Source organism: Mus caroli, unplaced genomic scaffold (assembly GCF_978045245.1).
Source record: "Mus caroli unplaced genomic scaffold, Mus_caroli_1 scaffold_2, whole genome shotgun sequence".
Lineage (NCBI taxonomy): Eukaryota > Metazoa > Chordata > Mammalia > Rodentia > Muridae > Mus > Mus caroli.
The window spans coordinates 21,517,772-21,539,188 of record NW_028227257.1 but is presented as its reverse complement, the minus strand read 5'-3'; the positions used below and the strand labels follow the sequence as shown (position 1 = coordinate 21,539,188).

The following is a 21,417-nucleotide window of genomic DNA, read 5'->3' as shown; positions in this document are numbered from 1 at the left end:
CTTATGTTGGAATGTCCGATCAGGCATTACTACATATGTGGGGCTGTACTAGTTGCTTTGCAAAGCACAGAGGAGTAAAAAACACTTGTGCTCCCCAGGGAGCCATCACAGATATGGCAGTGTCGGAAGTGGCTCCTTTGGGGTTTGGATCTTGTTTGCAGGCTAGTGGTGACATGTGCTGGTGTCATTTGTCTAAAGAGTGTTTTTCTTTCCCTTTAGATTTTAAAGTCAGATACTCAACAGGCTCCTTGGGTATTCTGGTCTTGGCAGCTCATTCTTGTCTTCTCAGGACCTGAATGATCAAAATCGTTTATACGATTCTTTCAAATACCCATGACTTTCCAAAAGGAAGTCATTTTCAAATCTGAATCGTTCTTTTATATTGATGAATGATATGTATACATGAACTAGAGTTACAGTCAGTTGTGAGCTGCAGTTCAGTTGATAGGAACAGAGTCTGGGTCCTCTACAAGGGCAGCCAGTGCTTTTTCCACTTTACATCTCACTCACTGCTCTCCTGGTCTCAGGGGGACAGCCAGTTCTCTTAACCACTAAGCTCCCTCTTCAGTTCCACAACACTGAAAATTTTATTTTGCTCTTATGTTCATACTCTGGTGAATTCTTTCACATGACACTGCTCTGCTATCCTGGCTAAGTGTGTGCAGGTTGTACCACATGCCACATTAAGTAACTACTATGCACACAGTTCTGTGAGGTTCATATGTACACCATATGCTAGTGGGTTTTTCACTTAACTATATACCAGTCTTTGCTTTTCAAAACTATAAAAATGATCGTGTGAATGGAAACTACGCAAAAAGAACTTAATCCATGTAGAAAATCTCATTTCTGTGCGTTTTTGTTTTTTGTTTTTTGTTTTGTCAGCTAAGATGCTGCCTACAAATGTATAGTGAACAGAAAAAGAGTAAAACTAATAGTTGCTTTGCTATGCACAGTGGTACATTCCTGAAGTTCTAGGACTCCGGAGACAGAAGCAGGAGGATTGCTAGTCTGAGACTAGCCTGAGCCAGCTTGAGCTGCAGAGCAAAGGCTCTCTCTCAGTAAACCAGTATCTAGGATGAAGCTGAGTAATAGGGTCAGCCTGGAAGGGCAAGGTCCTAAATTCCATTGTTAGCACTAGAGAAAAACCAAAAATAAACATTGAAATAAAGTAACTTCCACTGTAACAAAATATATGGAGAGTAGTTTGAGCTGTCTTGCCTTCAGTGTTTTAAAATACTAAGAGTTCATTTTTATTTTTAATATTTTTGAAGGCTGGGGCTTTCACAAAGGGCTCCACGTGTGTCAGCCAAGTGTTCTGTCAGTGAGCTAACATCCCCTTTTGACTATTTACTTTTTACTTTATTTTGAGGTCAGGTCTTAATTGTCTCAAACTTCTGTCCAGCTAAGATTTCAAGTTTTTGTCACTAGATATACTCTGAAAGTTGCTATGGTGTCAAGTGTTTTTGTGGGGTCACTTCTTCCACCATCATCCTCTCTTCCCTTTTGCTGCTGAGTCGGCATCGTCAGGCTCCGCTTCCTTCTGCCTCTCAAGCACTTGCTCCTCAGCTCCTCTCAGTGAGTGACCTTCAGATTCAGTTCCACCATGGCTTCCATCGCAGCTTCTTTTTGTGCTTTTATCGTTATGGCCAGTTCTCTACTTATTATTGTTATGAAACGTCAGATGGTTTCTGTCACTGAGAAATGGGATGGCACTGAGGAATTGATGTGCCTGTCACTGACAAACATGGCAGACAAGGAGGGATTGGTTCTTGATTTGTGTTTTGGGAACTGAAATATTAGAAAACTCACGTTATCCCAGGCAGTTATAGCCTAGGCAGTGAGTGCTGCAGTGTGCTGCTGAGGACTGTGGTTTCACTGACCTGAGAGCGTCCTCTGCACTAGCATTGTGTGAAACAAGGACAGCCTCCATTGTAAATGTGGCTGCCTACTTTCTCCTTCTCTCCAACAAGCAAAACCATAAGAAAAAAAAAGCAATTCATGCTATTGCCTGGCCTTCCTGTCACAACTTAGCTAATTAATGTGTAAGATGGAAAATGGGAGCTGTATCCTTAGTTCCAGAAGAGACTTAAGTGCACTTGTGCACACCCTCCCTGGGGAGTTACTCTGTACATGCAGCAAGTTCCAAGGCAGATGCCTGCTACCCCCTTTTTGACAGATAACTGTACTTGCATACAGTGGAAGAAGTATTGGTGAGGCTGTCATGCCAGAGAGTTGTTTAACCTCCCTGGGTCTTTTTCCTCTTGTAATGTAATGCTCTGTCAAAATTGTTGGAAAGATGAAGGTAAAGAAACCATTGCAATGCCCTGCACATACTTGGTGTCCAATATTTCTGTTAAATGCAGATTTATCATTTAGATTTATTTCCCTCAGTTGTTTTTCTTGTTTTGTGTTGCCCAATGTGATGCAATAGAAATGATTTTAGAATTAACACATCTATCATAATCATGTAAAAGCACAGGGGACAGATAATGAGGAATGCAACTTGCCAGGCTCAAAAGTAGTTAATTCGAGAATGGAATTGTAAATAATTTCTTCCAGTAGTACAATCACATTTCTCAGTAATAGTTTTAAATTTTACAGTAAAATTTGGTTTATTCTGGTTTTAAAGAAAGAGTTTAAAGGGCACTTGTACTTGAAGTCTTTGACAGTATAGTTGATGAATCTCTCCCTTCGATTTATTTTCTATAATGATCCTTGGAAACCATAAAACTGTTTCCTGTGCAGTGTGTTCTCTGTCGCCTCGTACATGTTGCTTTACTTCATTGTATGGCCTCATGCGTCTTACCATCCTAATGTTTACTTCTTTTGAAGGGAAGAAGGTTCTAATTATGATAATTGGGACATACCACTTCCAGTAGCATTTCCTTGGACTCAAAGTCTGGGAACTTTTTGTCTCTTCAGTAACATAAGGAGCTATAACAATTTAAAATAACTGGCAAGACAGTTAGCATGAAGCCATTTCTGAACATGAACACTCCCTTTCCCTGCGGTCATTGTACAGAGCACTGGGTGCTTATGTAAGTAGGACATGCAGCTCACGCTTGTCCCTTTATTTTCCCTAGCAGCAGAAGAGAAGAAGTCTCTAAAACGAACTTTTCAGCAGATACAGGAGGAGGAAGATGATGACTACCCGGGAAGCTACTCTCCCCAAGATCCTTCTGCAGGCCCTCTCTTGGTATGTGACCCCAGGCACAAAGTGACTCCAGGTGACCTGTAACTGAAGATCATGACCACAAGGTGGTGCTGTTACCAGTAGTGTGGCTTGTCAAAGGGCAGCAGATGCAGTAGTGCACTCAGAGATTCCCAGACACCTGACTTCACCCTGCCTTTTACACCTCCACTTTACAATGGGTTACTGTTTATAAAATGTTTGGACTTGACTTTGTCTTTTAAATTTTAAAAATACTCTAAAAGTAGATTTAAGGATATAATAAAGATGTTCTGAGGCACTTTGCTGTGCCTGTTGCTAAGAGCATTCTTTTTTTTTTTTTTTAAGATTTATTTACTTATTTTATGTATATGAGTATACCATTGCTTTCTTTAGACACACCAGAAGAGGGCATTATTTCCCATTACAGATGGCCATGTGCCACCATGTGGTTGCTGGGAGTTGAACTCAGGACCTCTGGAAGAGTAGTCTGTGCACTTAACCGCTGAGCCATCGCTCCAGCCCGCTAATAGCATTCTTGTTTATAAGCAAATAACTTACCATTATCTGAGGACAGTCTTGTAGCCACTGATAATAAATTTACTGCATTCTCTTTATTATTACTTTATTGCAATAGGGAGTTTGCCTTTAAGGATACAGTTGCCTCATATAGTCCCTTATGAGACAAGCTTGATTTGGTTCATCTGTTTATCGTCAAAGAAAAAGAGCCACAAAACAAACAAACAGATTAAGTAGCATTTATGTAACTTGCTAAAGTATCTTAATTTGAATTAAGATCTGTCATAATTCAGAGTCATTGTGCTTTTTTTATTTGTAATGTTTTGAGATAGAGTCTCTGTGTAATGCCAGCTGACTTTAAACTTGAGATCTTCCTGCTATGGCTAGATTACAGCTGTACACTTGTACTAGGGAGTCTGAGGCTGGAGGATTATGAGTTTAAGATCAGCCTGGTTATACAGTGAGACTTCCTGCCTCAGCTTCCATAGCTGGGATGACAGGTGTATGCCGTCACACTTGTCTGTCTGAGACTGCCTTGTGTTAATCTTAACTGTATTCTACATGGTCATTTGTGGTCAGGACATGGGATAGGTAAATAGGTCATATGAGTACATGCGTGTGCACATGTGCACTGTGCACTCAACAATGGATGAGACAGGATTAAGTAATAGAAATGTTAGGTCAGATCTTTGCATCTAAAACCTTTAAAGAGGAAGGCCATGGCTGATCAACTTTCAGGGCAATCTGACTATTGCCGACAGAGCCAGCTGCCCTTAGGTCATTGTGCTCTGTCACCCGTCAGCACCCTGTGCTTTCTCATGTTTTTTTTGTTTTTTTTTTTAGTTTTTTGAGACAGGGTTTCTCTGTGTAGCCCTGGCTGTCCTGGAACTCACTTTGTAGACCAGGCTGGCCTCAAACTCAGAAATCCGCCTGCCTCTGCCTCCTGAGTGCTGGTTTGTAAAACCCTTTTGATAGACACAGGATATGCTTTTCTTGTTTTTAACTCTTAGTGAGTTAATTTAGTTGACATTTTAATATTGGCAGGGATTTTTATTTTGTAAAACAAACTCTAGAAAGAATTTAATCAGCCAGCACAACTGTTCAGCATCTGGCATTTGTGCCTTTTTTCTATATTATAGACTTTTATACTGTAAATAGTGCTTCATTTGAAATTAAGCAGCATGGACTAGAATCTGTATTCTTAAGTTGCCAAAAATGTGTTCTTTAATTTTTTTTAAACAGAATTCTGTAGAGGTTTATTTATGTGTTTGTAGACTTAAAATAACTTTATGTCATTTAGAATCCATATCATTTCCATTCACAAAGTTCTGGAACTAACACAGTTGTTTATGTAGCTTTTGGCTTGTTTCTAATGCTAAGAATGATGATTTTTATCATTTGTTATCGCTGTTTTTCTTTAACCCCTTTATGTCTTAGTGGATAATAGTATTTGCCTTTGCCTTTTATAGACTGAGGAGTTAATCAAAGCTTTGCAGGATCTGGAAAATGCAGCATCAGGGGATGCTACTGTTCGACAGAAGATTGCTTCCCTGCCCCAGGAAGTGCAAGATGTGTCGCTGCTAGAAAAAATTACAGGTGAGAAGGTAGTTTAGGTGAAAGATAAGAAAGAAGGAGCTATCTGGAGTCATGCTTATGTCTGTAGGTAGAGAATTTCTGTGTAATGTTGGGTACTCTGCTGCCTTGGTGTGTGAAGCCATTTACAGGCTAAACAAGAAAGCTCTCAGAGGGGCTGGGCAGGTAGCTCCACATTGAGTAGTTCCTGCTCCATTTCCACACCTGCATTGGGCAGCTAACAGTACCTTTAACTGCAGCTCAGGGCATCTGATGTATTTTTTTGGTCTCCATGGACACTCACTCACACATATATGGCATATTTATATACTCATACATGTAAATAAAAATAATACAAATAAATCTTGATCTTGAGGCCAGAGAGATGGCTAAGTGGTTAAGAGCTCTTACTGCCCTTTCATAGGACCTGGGTTTGGTTCCCAGCACCAAATGGTGGCTCACCCGCTTCTAACATCAGTTCCAGGGGGTCTGATGCCATCTTCTGACCTTTTTCAGCACCAGACACAGTTGATGTACTTACATATATCCAGACAGACACTGATACAAATAACAAACAAAAATCTTAAATAAATAGATAAAAATAAACCACAACAAAAAAACTTTTGAAACAAACTGAGTAGTGATTTGACTAGTTAGGGCAGAAATGCTGGGTTGCCATCACTTTCTGAATAAGATCATTTGGAACTCAGTGCTAATTGTGTATATGTGGAGCAGTGGAGGCCAGAAAGGGCTAGACTATGAACTGCTAACAGAAATATATGGTACATGGCTGTGTTGTCTAACGTATTGCACACTGACAAGGTGATTCGGTGTCAAGAGTTGTAGGTGTGTTATTGAGTTCATCACAGTCACTCCCAGTTAAACAGGAGTTGGAGGAGAGAGTGAAGTATGAACTAATCTTTTAAAGAGCATGCTCTGAACTCTACATATGCCTCGTGAGTCTTTGAACAATTGTGTTCTCATGTGTAGGAAGGGATTGAGACTCTGTAAAGTTAGATATCTTGACCAAGATCACATGCTCTTCTCACTGCAAAAGCCCAATCCTTTCATCCCATTCTCTCCAAAGGTCATTCCCCCCATCTCTCTCTTTTTTAAATTGGATATCTTATTTATTTACATCTCAAATATTATTCCCTTTCTCAGTTTCTCCTCTGTAACTTCTCCACCCTCACCCCATCCCATTCCCTCTTAACCTGCTTCTATGAGGGTGCTCTCCCACTTACCCACCCACTCCTGCCTCACCACCCTAGCATTCCTCTACACTGGGGCATCAAGCCTTCACAGGACCAAGGGCCTCCCCTCCCATTGATGCCATATAAGGCCCCTTTAGCTCCTTCAGTCCTTCCCTTAATCCCTCCATTGGGGTCCATGTGCTCAGTCTGATGGTTGGCTGCGAGCATCCGCTTCTGTATTGGTCAAGATCTGGCAGAGCCTCTCAGGAGACAGCTTTATCAGTCAGCAAGCACTTCTTAGCATCAGCAATAGTGTGTGGAATTGGTGTCTGCATGTGGATGGATCCCCAGGTGGGGCAGTCTCTGGATGGCCTTTCTTTCACTCTCTGCTCCACTCATTGTCCCTGTATTTTCTTTATACAGGAGCAATTCTGGGTTAAAATTTTGGAGATGGGTGGGTGGTCCTATCCCTCAACTGCGGTCCATGCCCAACCTCTGGATATGGTCTCAACAGGTTCTCCCTCCCGTTTGTGGGGTATTTCAGCTAATGTCATCCCCGTGGGGTCCTGGGAGGCTCTTGCTTTCCTGGCATCTGGGACTTTCTGGTTGCTACCCTCAGTTCCCCATCCCCCATTGCTACACACCTCTGTTCAATTTCCTGACCCTCTATACATCTCCTCCATCTTCTCCCTTACCTAATTCTGCCCCTCTTTTTCTCCTCCTCCTTTTCTCCCAAGTTCCTCCCACCCTCTACTTCCATTGATTATTTTGTTTCCCCTTCTAAGTTGGACTGAAGCATCCACTCTTTGGTCTTTCTTCCTTTTGAGCTTTATGTGGTCTGTGAGTTGTATCATGTGTATTCCACACTCTTTGCCTAATATCCACTTGTCAGTGAGTACCATATGTGTTCTTTTGTGACTGAATGGCTGCTCCATCTTCTTTCTTGGGACCATTTGTTTGGAAAATTGTTTTCTAGCCTTTTATTCTGAGGTAGTGTCTGTCTTTGTCACTGAGGTGCATTTCCTGTATACAGCAAAATGCTGGGTCCTGTTTACGTTTCCAGTCTGTTAGTCTATGTCTTTTTATTGGGGAATTGAGTCCATTGATGTTAAGAGATATTCAGGAATAGTGATTGCTGCTTCCTGTTATTTTTGTTGTTAGAGGTGGAATTATTTTGTGTGGCTATCTTCTTTTGGGTTTTTTTGAAAGAAGATTACTTTCTTGCTTTTTCTAGGGTGTAGTTTCCCTCCTTGTGTTGGAGTTTTCCATCTATTGTCCTTTGTAGGGCTGGATTTGTGGAAAGATATTGTATAAATTTGGTTTTGTCATGGAATATCTTGGTTTCTCCATCTAAGTTAATTAAGAGTTTTGCTGGGTATAGTAGCCTGGGCTGGCATTTGTGTTCTCTTAGGGTCTGTATGACATCTGCCCAGGATCTTCTAGCTTTCACAGTCTCTGGTGAGAAGTCTGGTGTAATTCTGATAGGCCTGCCTTTATAGGTTACTTGACCTTCTTCTCTTACTGCTTTTAATATTCTTTTTTTGTTTTGTGCATTTGTTGTTTTGACTATTATGTGACAGGAGGAATTTCTTTTCTGGTCTATTTGTAGGCTTCTTGTATGTTCATGGGCATCTCTTTCTTTATGTTCGGTAAGTTTTCTTCTATAATTTAGTTGAAGATATTTACTGGCCCTTTGAGTTGGGGATCTTGGCTCTCTTCTATACCTATTATCCTTAAGTTTGGTCTTCTCTTTGTGTCCTGGATTTCCTGGATGTTTCGAGTTAGGATCTTTTTGCATTTTGCATATTCTTTGGCTGTTGTGTCAATGTTTTCTGTGGTATCTTCTCCTGAGATTCTCTCTTCTAATATCTTTTGTATTCTGTTGCTGATGCTCACATCTATGATTCCTGATCTCTTTCCTAGGTGTTCTAACTCCAGGGTTGTCTATCTTTGTGATTTCTTTATTGTTTCTATTTCCATTTTTAGATCCTGGATGGTTTTGTTCAATTCCTTCACCTGTTTGGTTGTGTTTTCTTGTAATTCTCTAAGGGAATTTTGTGTTTCCTCTTTTAGGGTTTCTACCTGTTTACCTGTATTCTTCTGTATTTCTTTAAGGGAATTATTTATGTCCTTCTTAAAGTCCTCTATCATCACCATGAAATGTGATTTTAAATCAGAGTCTTGCTTTTCTGGTGTGTGGTGGGAGAACTGGGTTCTTATGATGCCAAGTAGCCTTGGTTTCTGTTGCTTATGTTCTTGCCCTTGTCTCTCGCCATCTGGTTATCTGTGGTGTTAGCTGTCTCTGACTGTGGCTTGTCCCTCCTGTAAGCCTGTGTGTCGGCACTCCTGGGAAACCAGCTCTCTCTGGGAGAAATTTGGGTATGGAGAGCAGTGGCACTGGGTCAGCTCCATGGCACAGACAGAAACTGGAAGGATCCTGTCCCCGGCTGTTCCTTGGTTCCTGTGTCCTGATGGCTTTGTGCGGGTCACTCTTGGGCCAGGAATTTGAGCAGAAGTGGAGGTCTCACCTGTGCTCTCAGGTGTGTCAGCACTCTTGGGAGACCGACCAGCTCTCTCCTGGTGGTATTTGGGTATGGCACAGGGTCAGCTCCGGGTGCAGAAGGAAACTGGAAGCTCCCCTCCATATCTTTAAGCTGGCTGCTTCTTTGTCTTCTTCCATGTTCACATAGAGGAAGTCAAAGTTACTAAAGCAATAACTTTCATCATTTGGCATATCTTTGAGGCTCACTGTAGAGTAGGTGTTCCTGGTGTCATGCCCATAGCCTTTCTGGTATTAAATATTAAGGAGGAGGCAGAGTTGGTGGGCAGTGAATCCCTGAAGATGAGAGAAAGCTTTGTGCTGTGGGAGTCTTCGAGCCTCCCTTGCTCTGGGTTTGTATTCTACTACAAGCCTGTCCCAATCCTTCACTGAAAATACCGATCTCACTCCCAGAGCCCTACTTTTTCTTCTGCTGGTCTTCAGCTGATGAATAATCCAGCACTATGTATGACACCTTCCTGTTTTTTTTTTTTTAAAGATTTATTTATTTTATGTATATGAGTATACTGTAGCTGTACAGATGGTTATGAGCCTTCATGTGGTTGTTGGGAATTGAATTTTAGGACCTCTGCTTGCTCCGGTCAATCTCACTCGCTCTGGTCAACCCAGCTTGCTCCGGTCAACTCTGCTTGCTCAGTCCCTGCTCGCTCCCCACAAAGATTTATTTATTATTATACACAAGTACACTGTAGCTGTCTTCAGGCACACCAGAAAAGGACATTAGATCTCATTACAGGTGGTTGTGAGCCACCATGCGGTTGCTGGGATTTGCACTCAGGACCTTACCTGAGCAGTCAGTGCTCTTACCCACTGAGCCATCTCGCCAGCCCCTATGACATCTTCCTACTAAGAATACAGACCTGGAGACCGAGGCTGATTCTTGTCTTGTCTCCTGCTGTCTGAGAACCAGTGTAGGTGGGAAGAGCTCAAGGATTTTCTAGGTGATTGGAAAGCCATGCACTGAGAATTTGGAAGGCTCATTGGGGTGAACTTGTTCACATAGGAGAGAGGGGCTGGTTACAGGGACTGTAAGTGCTTCTTGAGATTGCTGTTAAAGGGAGCAGAGAGGTGAGTTAGTAGTTGGGGAGTGCTAGCTGGTAGGAAGACAGGGAAAGCTTGGGGGACTCTCAGAAACTGGGTGTTTGAGTGAGTCAGCTAGGAATGCAGGGTTCTCCAGCCCAAGTGGAGGACTGGTCTCAGGAAGCTCACCAAGGCACAGGGAAGGCAGACCAAAGCACAGCCATTGTTGTCCCAGGCAAGATCTGCTTCTACATTTGGAATGCATCTTTTTGTAGTGCCAACCCACCTTTATAGTTGAAATGATTTTTTTTTCCTACAATATATTCTGATCACAGTTTCCCCTCATCTCCTCTGAGGGCCTCCCTAACTCTCCACCAATCAAATTCACACTTTCTTTCTCTATTTTGAAAGCAAACAGGTAAATAAAAGAACAAATAAACCAGAATTTAAACAAAAACAGACACACAAGACCTATAAAAACCAGAAAATCAGAAACCATAATAAATAAGCAAAGACCAGTAAAATAGATAAAAGTTACCCAAACAAAGCATTTCAAGACAGAACATCTCCTAAAGTACCATTAAATATGTTTTGTGTTAGCCATGCACTGCTGTCCTTAAATGTGGTTGGGTTTGTATGTCCAGTGAGATTACATTGGAGAAACTAATTTTTTTTTCTTTGTAAACATTTGACACTTGGAGGATTTTAGGCCTCAGGGCTCTTGTCTACTTCTTCTCTCAGCACTGGGACCCCATCTGGCTTAGACCTGTGTGGGTTCAATGCATGTCTCTCTAAGTTCATCTGTGCATGGGTCCTGTTACGTTTGGAAGACACTATTTCATTGATGGCCTCCATTCCCACAGCTCTCAGAGCCCTTAGGGCAGGGATTAGATGAAGATATCCCATTCAGACCTGGGTGTTCCAAACCTCTGACTCTCAGCACACTGCCCAGTTGTGGGTCTAAGTTCTCTTGCAGGAGGACATGTCTGTGATGATGGCTGAGCAAGACTGATCTCATTTCCAGCCCAGTGTGGCTTGGTGAATTCTTGACTGATAGACAAGCTATGTTTCTGGGTTGCAATTACTTGTATAAGTGATCTGGTTTCCTTATACAAATTCTTGAAGTTGAAAATTGACTTTTTAAAAAATCTTATCTCTTAAAAATTGGTGTTTCTTGCCTCCCCCCCAACCCCCTAGGTACTCTAGCATCTTAATTACTGTTATAAAGAGATCAATAGTCAAGGACTGACCAAGCTGAAAGTAGCCACACTCAAGCTTATTCGCAGGCAGCACGGCTAGTCTGGAGCACTGCATTGGTCCCCTGCCCCTCTGGCACAGTCCCTTGTCCCACCTTGTCTTGTTTACCCCCTCCCAAGTGTGTGTTGTTCTCTCACCCTGATGCCAAAGTGTGATCTTTGGCATAGGTCCCAGTTGGGAAGCCCTCAGCAGTTCATTTCCTAGTGTTCATAGAGTCCAGAAAGGACCAGATGGCTATTCTATGCTAGAAATTCCTAAATTCCAGTGCCTTGAAAAATACTGAGGGCTCTCAGATTTGTGTCACTGAATTGTCTTTGTAACTGCTGGCAGCTCTGATGTCCTTTGTTTCAAAACATAAACCTGCTATTTTCACCCAAAGGGCCTTTTTATTTTATTTATTTATTTTTAATAATTATGTGTATGTGTGTACCTGCATGAATTTATATGTACCACACACATGTATTGAGGTGTTGATTGCATTGGACTCTCTGGATTGTGAGCTACCTGATGTAGGTGTTGGGAACCGAACCCATGTTCTCTACAACAGCAATAAGTGCTCTTAACCACTAAGCCATCTCTTCATCCCCCAAAATACCTTTTTAAAGCAAGATGCATGCATTTAAACTTCTGCCACCACCACACAGTTGCAGCATTCTTTATGGATCTAAGTTCTTCCTTGTCTTTGCGAATTTGCTACACCAGCGTTGTTACCACTTCTTTCCCAGAATACCCGTCCAATGCGTAGGTGATTGCCATTATTCAGACATGAAATCAGTCTGGTCCATGATGACCAACACTTTGAAAGTACAACACATCGTAAGAAAAAGCTATTTTTTTTCTCCTTTCCTTCTCTGTTTGGATCTTGCTATGGAACCCAGGCTGACTGGAATTGGTGGCAGCCCTCCTATGTGTATGCGCTACCATACGTGCTGCTGCTTGTTTGTGTTTTTACAAACTGTTTCCACCGTGGGTTATGTCTATGCACACTTGACAGGCCCTGCTTTTTCAAGTGTAGGAGACAAGCTTGTTCCCAGGTACTAGGCTCTCTTTCTCTGGTGAACAGAGTCCTGCAGATCAGCTTCTAAGACCACATTCTGAAGTTCTCACAAAACTTCTGTCTTCTCTCAGTCTCTGTACATTTAAGACGTGAGTGCTTCTTTAGAACAGTAGGGAAAGTATTCTTAATGTAGTAATATAAGCAAACATACTTCATCTCAGAGGCAAGAGAAGTCATTTCACAGATGACTCTGAGTACTCTTCTGCTGGCTTTGTTTGGAGAGCTTTTGCTGGAAGCTCTTCAGCCTGCCAGCTTTCCCGCCCTGTCCAGTTGTCTCACTTCAGGCAGTTCAGAAATGCATCTTCTTGACAGAGTTGGTGCCTGTGGATTCTTGGCTAGCCAGCACTGTTGGTTTTTTCTTGGACTCTGAACCTTCTCTCAGGAATGTTTGCAATCATACCTATGTGATTTGTATGTTGTCTCTGTTTTCTGCTCCTATTTGTACTCAGACAAAGAGGCAGCTGAACGTCTTTCAAAAACAGTAGATGAAGCATGTCTGTTACTAGCGGAATATAACGGGCGCCTGGCAGCGGAACTGGAAGACCGGCGCCAGCTGGCTCGGATGCTGGTGGAATACACCCAGAACCAGAAAGAGGTTTTGTCAGAAAAAGAGAAAAAACTAGAAGTGAGTACATTGCAGGGCAGATCCGACTGCCTGAACCCCCCTCTCCTACATCTCATGTTATTCCTGGATCAACCTTTTCATCCTCTGAAAACAAACGAGACAGGAGCATTCATCCAGTAGCCATAATTACCGGAGCCTCGATAGAAGTCAAAGTCAACTTTTTTTATGTTCAGGAAAGAAAAATTCATATTGTGAAAACAGGGGCCTCTTAGTCATTGCATTTAGGATCATAAAATTGCTTCAGTGTATTGTTACAGTTAAGGAATTATAAATTGAGGTACTTGGGGTAGCAAAACCAAAGGATACTTAATTGGTTATATTTGGGAATCTGGATTGTTTTGACGTTTACTTCTGGCATATGCACATGCTAAGACCAGTAAGTCACCTGCCTAAAAGCCCTACCTGTACATATTTTAAAAGTTTAATCTTACTATGTAGCCTGACTCAAATGTTGGGCAGGAACTCATTTTTCCTGAGTTGAGGCTATGTTCCTCAGTGTCTCCAGCAAGGAGGGGTTTGGAGTCGTCCCCTCACTGTCTGGCTTCTCAATTCAGCTTACCTTCTTGTCCCTGGGGAGCAGAGCCAGCAGTGTGGCTGTCTGGGGTTTCCTGTCCCACTTGTTAGTCTGTATTTCTTATCTGCTTCTTCGTTTCTTCTCTCTGTGTAAAAGATACATAGAAAAGACTAGGAAGGGAGCAGTGGGGCTGAGCTGGAGAAGTCATAATGACCACAGGAAACACCTCAGAGAGTCTCCTCAGTAGGTAAGGGAGTAGAAGACCTCCCTTCTTCCAGTGGGGAAAAGTTCTGTGGCACAGAGGGAGGGAATACTGAGCTAGCTCCAGTGATAGGCATTCACCATTCTACAAGTCAGCTGACTGGAGAGGCAGTACCATATCCTTCCCTACAACGATTATGGGAGTTGTAATGGCTAGAGGTGCGGGGGACTTCAAACACCTGGCCAGCTTGAGTGTGGCAGATAGGAGACAGCTGAACAGTAGTGTGGCTTTCATGTAGATTCAGCACTGACCACAAGTCCTAAAGGGAACTTCATCAGCAGGAGCAGACGGCCATTTATCTGCAGCGCTCATCTTTCACTGAGGAAGCATTTTCACTGTACCCTGGGACTAATAAGAGATTGTAATTAATGATTCTGGTTGTAAGTCATCGTGCCATCTGTTGAACTGCCCCTTGGCGACACATTAAGGGCTTTCTCTGATCTGTCAGACATTGATTATCATGAGCAGCTGTTGTTGGGTAGAACGTGGCCAGCCACCATAGAGGACAGTCTTTGAGAAGGAGACTGTTGTAGAGCCAGTTAACTCTTTGTTCTGTTTCTTCCCCATTTATAATTAGCTATCTGTTGGATGGGGGGTAGGGCGGGGCTTTTGCAGAATAGGTAGCTTACTGGACACCCCAAGAAGTTATTAGGGACAGAAGATCAGAGGTCAGTCATTTTGTAGCTTTGGCAGCTTCGTTGTTGCTAGTTCACCGAATGGCATGCCATTGGAACCCAGCACTTGAGGATGGAGGAGGAAGATCCTGGCATCGCAAGGCAGTTAGAACTCAGGGTTCCTGTCCTAAACCGTATCAACCAGCTGGCTGGGCTGGACCATTCAATGTGAAAATAAAATGAAGTTTGCTGCAATTTAAAAAGCAAATGTCTAGATAAAATATAAAAGGCTGAGGTATGGCATTAGCTCTTTATCCGTGCAGACATGAACAGTCTGCTCTTCTGAATTTAAGATTTCCTCTCACCCATTATAGTAGACTGATCTTCTTCCATTCTGTCCTGATGGTGATGATAATACCCAGAGTGCAGTCTGAGTAAAGGCTTGGTGCCGAATATCCCTCCACCTTCCTTCCATAGCACAGACAGTTCTTGACATTGCCAAATTGAAAGGCCGGTTAAATCTGTTTGGAAACCTTTCATTGTCTTTGGAGTGTAAATGCTACAGTTGATGGACTCCTGGACATTCTTGGGAGTCTCTCCACAATTCTAATTAGCTAACAGTCAAGTTTTTCTGTATTTTATTCTTTTAGCTTTGTTTATCCTTCAGATAGCAAGCATCTCTCTCATTGAGAACTTCATGTTGGGTTTCTAGTGACTTCTGCACCTTGAAGGGGTGGGGCACTAGATCAGAATTTGGAGGGAAGGGGGACCCATTCTGGCTCACAGAAGGAAATTGCAGTCTGTGTCAACACCATAGATGAACATGAAACCAGACAGCTAATGGAGTTAAGACAATCGACAATTTTGGTTGTGGTTTAAGATACTGAGAGTAAAGCCTTTTTGTAAAAGGAACTGGTGATTGGAGAAGAGAGATGTGTGTATAAGAGGGGAGCAGCCAGAGGCCTGGACAGTTTGTGAAGAGACATAACATGTATGGACCTAGGCAGTAGAGACCCTGTGGGGAACTGGGGTCTTGTGTGCAGGGAATAACCAGTTTACCTGTTCACCCATGGAGACATGCAAAGATGGGTCCGATGCACTGCCCGGCTGGAGGTGCTGCTCAGGAGCAAGGCTTTCCCTGAAGAACAGGAGCCTGTGTCCTTTTTCTCCTTAACTCCCCTGGAGAGAGAGAACCGCAGCAAGCAAAGACTTGATGGAGAAGTGGGAAGGCTTAGAGGAAGGAGAGTCTTAGCGCTCACCATGTTTCTATTGACTTAATGGAGAGTGTGGGAAGGCTTAGAGGAAGGGGATCTTAGAGCTCACCATGCTTCTATTGAAACAGACCAAGAGAAATGTATTAATAACATTAATTTGACCATATGTTTATTAATGATGTATGCACAGTGTCAAATGCACAAGTTCTTTCTAAACACCAACCACCTCTAGCTAACCTCTTTTTTTTTTTTTGGTTTTTCGAGACAGGGTTTCTCTGTGTAACCCTGGCTGTCCTGGAACTCACTTTGTAGACCAGGCTGGCCTCGAACTCAGAAATCCGCCTGCCTCTGCCTCCCAAGTGCTGGGATTAAAGGCGTGCGCCACCACGCCCGGCTTCTAGCTAACCTCTTGAGGTCTGGTGGGCATTGTGCTCTTTGACTGTGGTCATAGCACTAGGAGCATACTTGTTCCTCAGAAAATGCTTGCTCTTGACTCAGATTCCTTAGGGGGAGTCATCTTTTCCTATAGAGAGAGCTGTTTCTAGGTCCATTAAGTGGTGTGAGAGATTTGATATCTGGTTGCAGAGAAGGTATTAGTACAGGTGACTGTGGGAGAAAATCATATGGTTTCCCCTTTGTGCACCCGCCCTTCCTTTTTCCTTTAAGTAGAATTAGGATTCATTTAGAAATGATGACTTTTTTAAGCCATTTTATGCTTCTGAGTGTCATGGTTGGCACTATTGTACCACTCTTCTCCTAAACTACAAGCAAGGTCAAAGGGACAGCTAATGCGAATCTGCAGTGCTTTGTGTTGAAAACCTAGAAATGCAAAAGAGGACTGGAAGGGATTGGTGTTACTCACAGCTACAGTGTGGGGTCTAAAGCAAGGTGGACTGAAAAGGGTAAAAGCCAAAGGTACCAGAGCAGCTTCTAGACATGACTGTCAGAACAAGGGAACTTTTGTTTCTTGCTGACAAAGGTGACTCTTAGGCCAAGCAGGTGCTTAAAGCTCGCAATTCTTAGTCTGAGCAGGTTGATCAGAGTTCCTGTCCTGTCATCTTGGATGAAATGTGTTGTGTATGTGTTCATCAGAGCTATCAGGATGGGATGGGGGAAAGGTGGAAGAGAGAAGCTGCTTGTACAAGCTTTAAAGTAAAACAAAACAAGAGGTCAGGTGCCTGCAGTCTCACCTCCCAGCACAGCAGCTTCATACATTAAATCATGGTGTGTGTCCATCTAGACTGGAAGGGGCTGGCTATGGTATACAAAGACTGCCATAAGGACAGAGCTCTAAATGAATTCCTGGCTAGATATTTGTTTGTAGGTTGAGGTGAAATTGCAAAACATAAAGTAAACCATTTGCAAGAGCGTACATTTCAGTGACATCTAGTACTTCCTAGTACAGAGCAGCTATCCTCTGTAAAGACTCAAACATTTTCATCACTGCAGAGGGGAACCCCATCCCTGTTAGGCAGTCACTCCCTGTGCCCTCACCCTCTCTGCTCCTGGGAACCACTAATATGCTTTCTGTCTGGACAGTGCTTCTCCTGGGGATTTTACATACTCGTGTCTCTTCTTTCAGTTAGGTAATAATTTGAGGTTTATCCACAAAGTTCCATGTACTAGTACTTTGTTCCTACTGAGGATAAATATTAGTGCAAATATTGATAATTATTGCTATAGTAGTGGCTAGTACCTGTTATATGGATCTGCCACAATGTGTTCATTATTATTGAATGGCATTTGAGTCACATCTACTTTTTGGTTACAGTGAACAATGAATAATGCTGCTGTAGATAGTCACATACAAGTTTTTGTAGACATGTTTTCATTTCTCTTGGGTATGTGTTATACTAGGGTTGAGATTGCTAGATCAAATTGCAATAGTGATTCTGTATTTAACCTTTTGACACTCACAGGCCAAGCTGTTGCCCATGATGGCTGCTCAGTTTCTGCTTCGGGTCTTCACATTCCTGCCAATACTTCCCACTGCTTTCCCCTAACCAGCCTGGGGCTGAGCTTGTACCTGTGGTGATTGACTGGTGCTTCTCAGAAGAGCAGTAGTGATGAGCATCATTGCCTAATCCAGGACCTGAGGTGTCCTCGTGGCAAGCATGTCTGTTCAAGTCGCTTTGTACACTGTCAGGCTGGTTATGTGCAGTCTGAGCCTGTGTGTTCTTCATGTATTCAGACAGTTGTGTTCTTACCAGACAACATTTGCATACATTTTTTCCCTACTGTGAAAGTTATTTTTATTTTAATGAGTTCCAATTTTACTCTAATTTTTCCTGTTGATCTTGTTTTGGATGTTGCATCTAAGAAACCATTGGCCAGTTCTAAGACATGAAGATTCCTCATTGTGCTTTTTAGGAGCGTTAGTGTCTGACATTTAAGTTGTCGTCGATTCTGAGTTAGTTTTGTATATGGTGTGAGGAAGAGAATCAACTCCTGATGAGTGAAGCTGTTCATTTGCCCAGCAGGATTTGTTGAAGTGACTGTTTTTTCCTCCAACTGAATGTGTGACACCCTGACACCCTTGTCAAAAAATAATTGGCCATAGATGTGTTCATTCTCGGGTGTGTACCACGGATGTCTGCATGCCCTCCGATGGCACCTCGCTTTAGTGTCTAGCTCTGTAGAAGTTTGAAAGTGAGAAGCACATGTCTTCAGTCTGTTTTCCTCCTGTGTTGTTTTGTGTAAGAGCTCTTAAAATTCTGTATCAATTTAGGACTTGCCATCACCTTTTTAATTTCTGCAAAAGAAAAAAATCCATTGAGTTTTACCAGAAGTTCCATTTAATCCCTATGGTGGTGGGATCTTGTTTCTTAGTCTGTAAATAAAAGCTAGATGGCCTTACACTAAGCCCGCTTTAATCTCTGCAGCAGAATTGTAATAAGCATAGCAGAGGGTCACTTGCTGGTGTGTTTGGCATTGTGTAGGCACCGTAAGTCTCCCTGGTCAAGCCAGTGGTACTCCTCATCTCTAGAAGGCATGCATATGTACCCTCTGCAAAGTTACCAGGGTGCCCACATTACAAAGCAGAGTGACATAGATGCCTGGACATCCATGTAACAGAATTATTGAGCTAAAGGGATTTTAAAGGTCATGTGGTTTGGTTTATGAATTGGTGAAGGAACTCGGACCCAGAGGAGGAAGCTAGCTACAGGGCAGGAATAGAATACAGGACACATGTCTGGTAACTTTCCATTCAGGTTTGTAAGTTTTTGTTCTTGAAACTTCATTCCATGAGACAAACAGCAGGAAGATATCTTATTCTTCTACGCGAGTAGCCAGAGTTGAGTCATTTAGACGGTTCCAAAGCATCCTGTTGTGGAACAATGATAACCTTATGCGGGGAGGTAGCAGTGACTGCAGGCAAGCATCCCAGAATGACTTGTGAGTGTTGAATCTACCCTGCCCCTTGCTGCCCTCTATTGCCTATGCGCATGCTCTGGCGGCAAGGGAGAAATGACCTGATGAACTCGGGGCTGTGGCTGTTTCTCTGCACTTGTCACCTCTTCCTGGCCTGTAATGAATCCTTAAGAATTTGACTTCAGACAACACAGCTGGGAGGGCAGAATGATGTAGAATCCAGCATTGCTGTGTGACTCTTTGTATTTCTGTTCACTGCGGGTTTTAACAACTCAAGAAATTCTTTGGCTCCAGTCAAGGGATTTCTAAACCACACTGATGGCCTGTTGGTTTTGGCAGCATCTCTTCCTTAGGGTGCAGATGCTTAGAAACCATTGTTTCAACAATGGGACAAACAGTAGGTGGAGATAGAGAGTTCTTTTGCCCAGCTTTGGAATATATTCTTCCTCTTTCACACATGATCAAAACCAGTATCTTATCTCACTGTCCCTTATAGTAAATGCAAGCAACCATAAAAGAATTAGTCTTGTCTTTTATAAAGGAATTAATCTCTAGGTTTATATAAGGAGCTCAAGGTCATAGTGTCAGTGAGAGATCTCCTGACCTTAGTGAATGTGACTAGACCTGCCTCACACGGAGCTAGTCAGGATAGTCAAGTGGCCCGAGATAAACACGAGCTGGCCGTGAATACCTGCACTTGCAGTGCACAGCTCTGACCTCACTAGAGGAGCGTTGTCAGCTCTAAGGGCAGTTAGAACAGATCCTGAAGCAGGCGATTTTGCTCACTCCTGCCAGGTGATCACAAGGTCTGGTACTTAGATCCTTTCCATAGCAGGCCATGGCTTGTTCCGTGCCTTGTCATCCTGCTTTGTTAGGGAAGGCTCCCCCATCCCTACTCCTTCATGTTTTCCTCCAATCTGTGAGGACAGCTTGTTGAGTTGGTATTTGAAGTTCCATGAGTGGCATGGGGCTGGACATTGGGGTATTGGATTCCTGTTGGTCCTTTCTCTTCGCCAACCCTAATAGTTCTGGCCAGATCTACGTCTAGCAAGATATGAGTGGTGTGTGTGAGTGCAAGCGCATATAGTGCTCAGGGTTGAAACCAGGACCTCACTCATGCTTGGCAAGTGCTGTGCCATTGAACTGTACCCCGACCCAGTACTGGCAGCCTTGAACCCCGCTCTGAGCAGCCCTGCAGAGATGCTGCTGGAGTAGGTGGCACATACTGTGCAGGTTTCAAGCCGGCTCTACCTCGCCCCCAATTCTTGCTATTTAGCCATTCTTACTCTGGATATTCTGTTCTTTCTTTTTTTCCACTCTTTATAAAAATAATAAAAAACCAGAGGAAACCCGGATAATATATATAAAGAAAAATCATCATCTCATTACTTTATAACCTACAAAGAATTAGTTTTAATTTTGGTCTATTTCTTTCTGTTAAATTTAAAATGGAGAGCCAAGCATGGTGGAACAGACCTGTAATTCCAACAGTGAGAAGTTGAGGCAAAAGGGTCCTAAGTTGCAGGCCATTGCAAACCTGGGCTATATGTGGTGAGGCACATTTCTCCCCACAAAGAGAAATTTGTACAACAAGGTGTGATGTGTAGAGTTTCTAAGTCTTCGGTTTGTTTGTTTGTTTGTTTACTTTGCATAACTACTTTCCTTGCTAAAAGAAGCTGTGAGCAGTTCGGATTCCCCCGTCCCTTGTGAGCGTTTCTCTCTTCACTCTTCCTCTCCATTTTATTCTGTGCCTCCTTTGGTAACTGGTGTTTGGATGGTTTTCCTGTAGATTTCTAGAGCTGTTTCTGTGTGTCCTTCTGCATACTGGAGGGTGTCTGTTTCAGGGTCTTCCCCCTACTCTGCACCTCTGTCTTAGGAGCTGTCATTCTCTTCTGAAACTTACAGATGCAGCTCCCCAACCCCAAGTTAAGGAGAGTGTTTGTTTTGTTTTGTAAGGAGTAAATAGTGAAGAGTTAATTAGGCAGAGTGGGCTGGCTTCTGGCTTTTAAGTGATCTTGTTTGCATTAGTGACAGCTGTGGGGAATGGCAGATACTTAGAACACTGACTTGAGTGAGCATAATTTTAAGAGTAGGGTTCAGATGACAGACATTTGAGCTGTGGTAGCTAACTGTTTGCCCCAGTGTGTGCTATTTTAGTCTGTGTGAATGCCCTGCTGTTAAGCTGGGCCTCTACTCTCACTTCAGAGCTGGTGCTTTGGGGAAGGGGAAGTTGCAGGATGGTTGACTGCTTTGCAGTCTAGAAGTTACATCTCTGTTTCTTTCTGTAATGCAGGTGTACACAGCTGTAATCCCTGAATTCAGAAGGCTGAGGAAGGATGATTGTGATATGAGCTCAAGGCTAGCTTTAAGTCTTAAGATGAGACTACCTTAAAAAAAAAGTAAGGAGTGGGGCAGATGGCTCAGTGATCCCAAGAAGTGTGCACTGCTCTCGCAGAGCACCCATTT

The 21,417-nt window shown here is 42.9% G+C and overlaps 1 protein-coding gene across 3 annotated transcripts in view; it reads left to right on the top strand.

Annotated features, from left to right (window-relative positions):
- Rprd1b (regulation of nuclear pre-mRNA domain containing 1B) overlaps positions 1–21,417 on the top strand; it is a 50,585-nt gene that overhangs the window by 18,187 nt on the left and 10,981 nt on the right. For 2 of the 3 annotated variants that reach the window (XM_021155898.2, XM_021155900.2), the window contains exons 4-6: positions 3,087–3,199; positions 5,161–5,287; positions 12,800–12,975. In XM_021155898.2, the coding sequence (XP_021011557.1) occupies positions 3,087–3,199; positions 5,161–5,287; positions 12,800–12,975 (416 nt within the window). The remainder of the gene's footprint in view (positions 1–3,086; positions 3,200–5,160; positions 5,288–12,799; positions 12,976–21,417) is intronic. The other variant, XM_021155899.2, reaches the window with a different exon arrangement.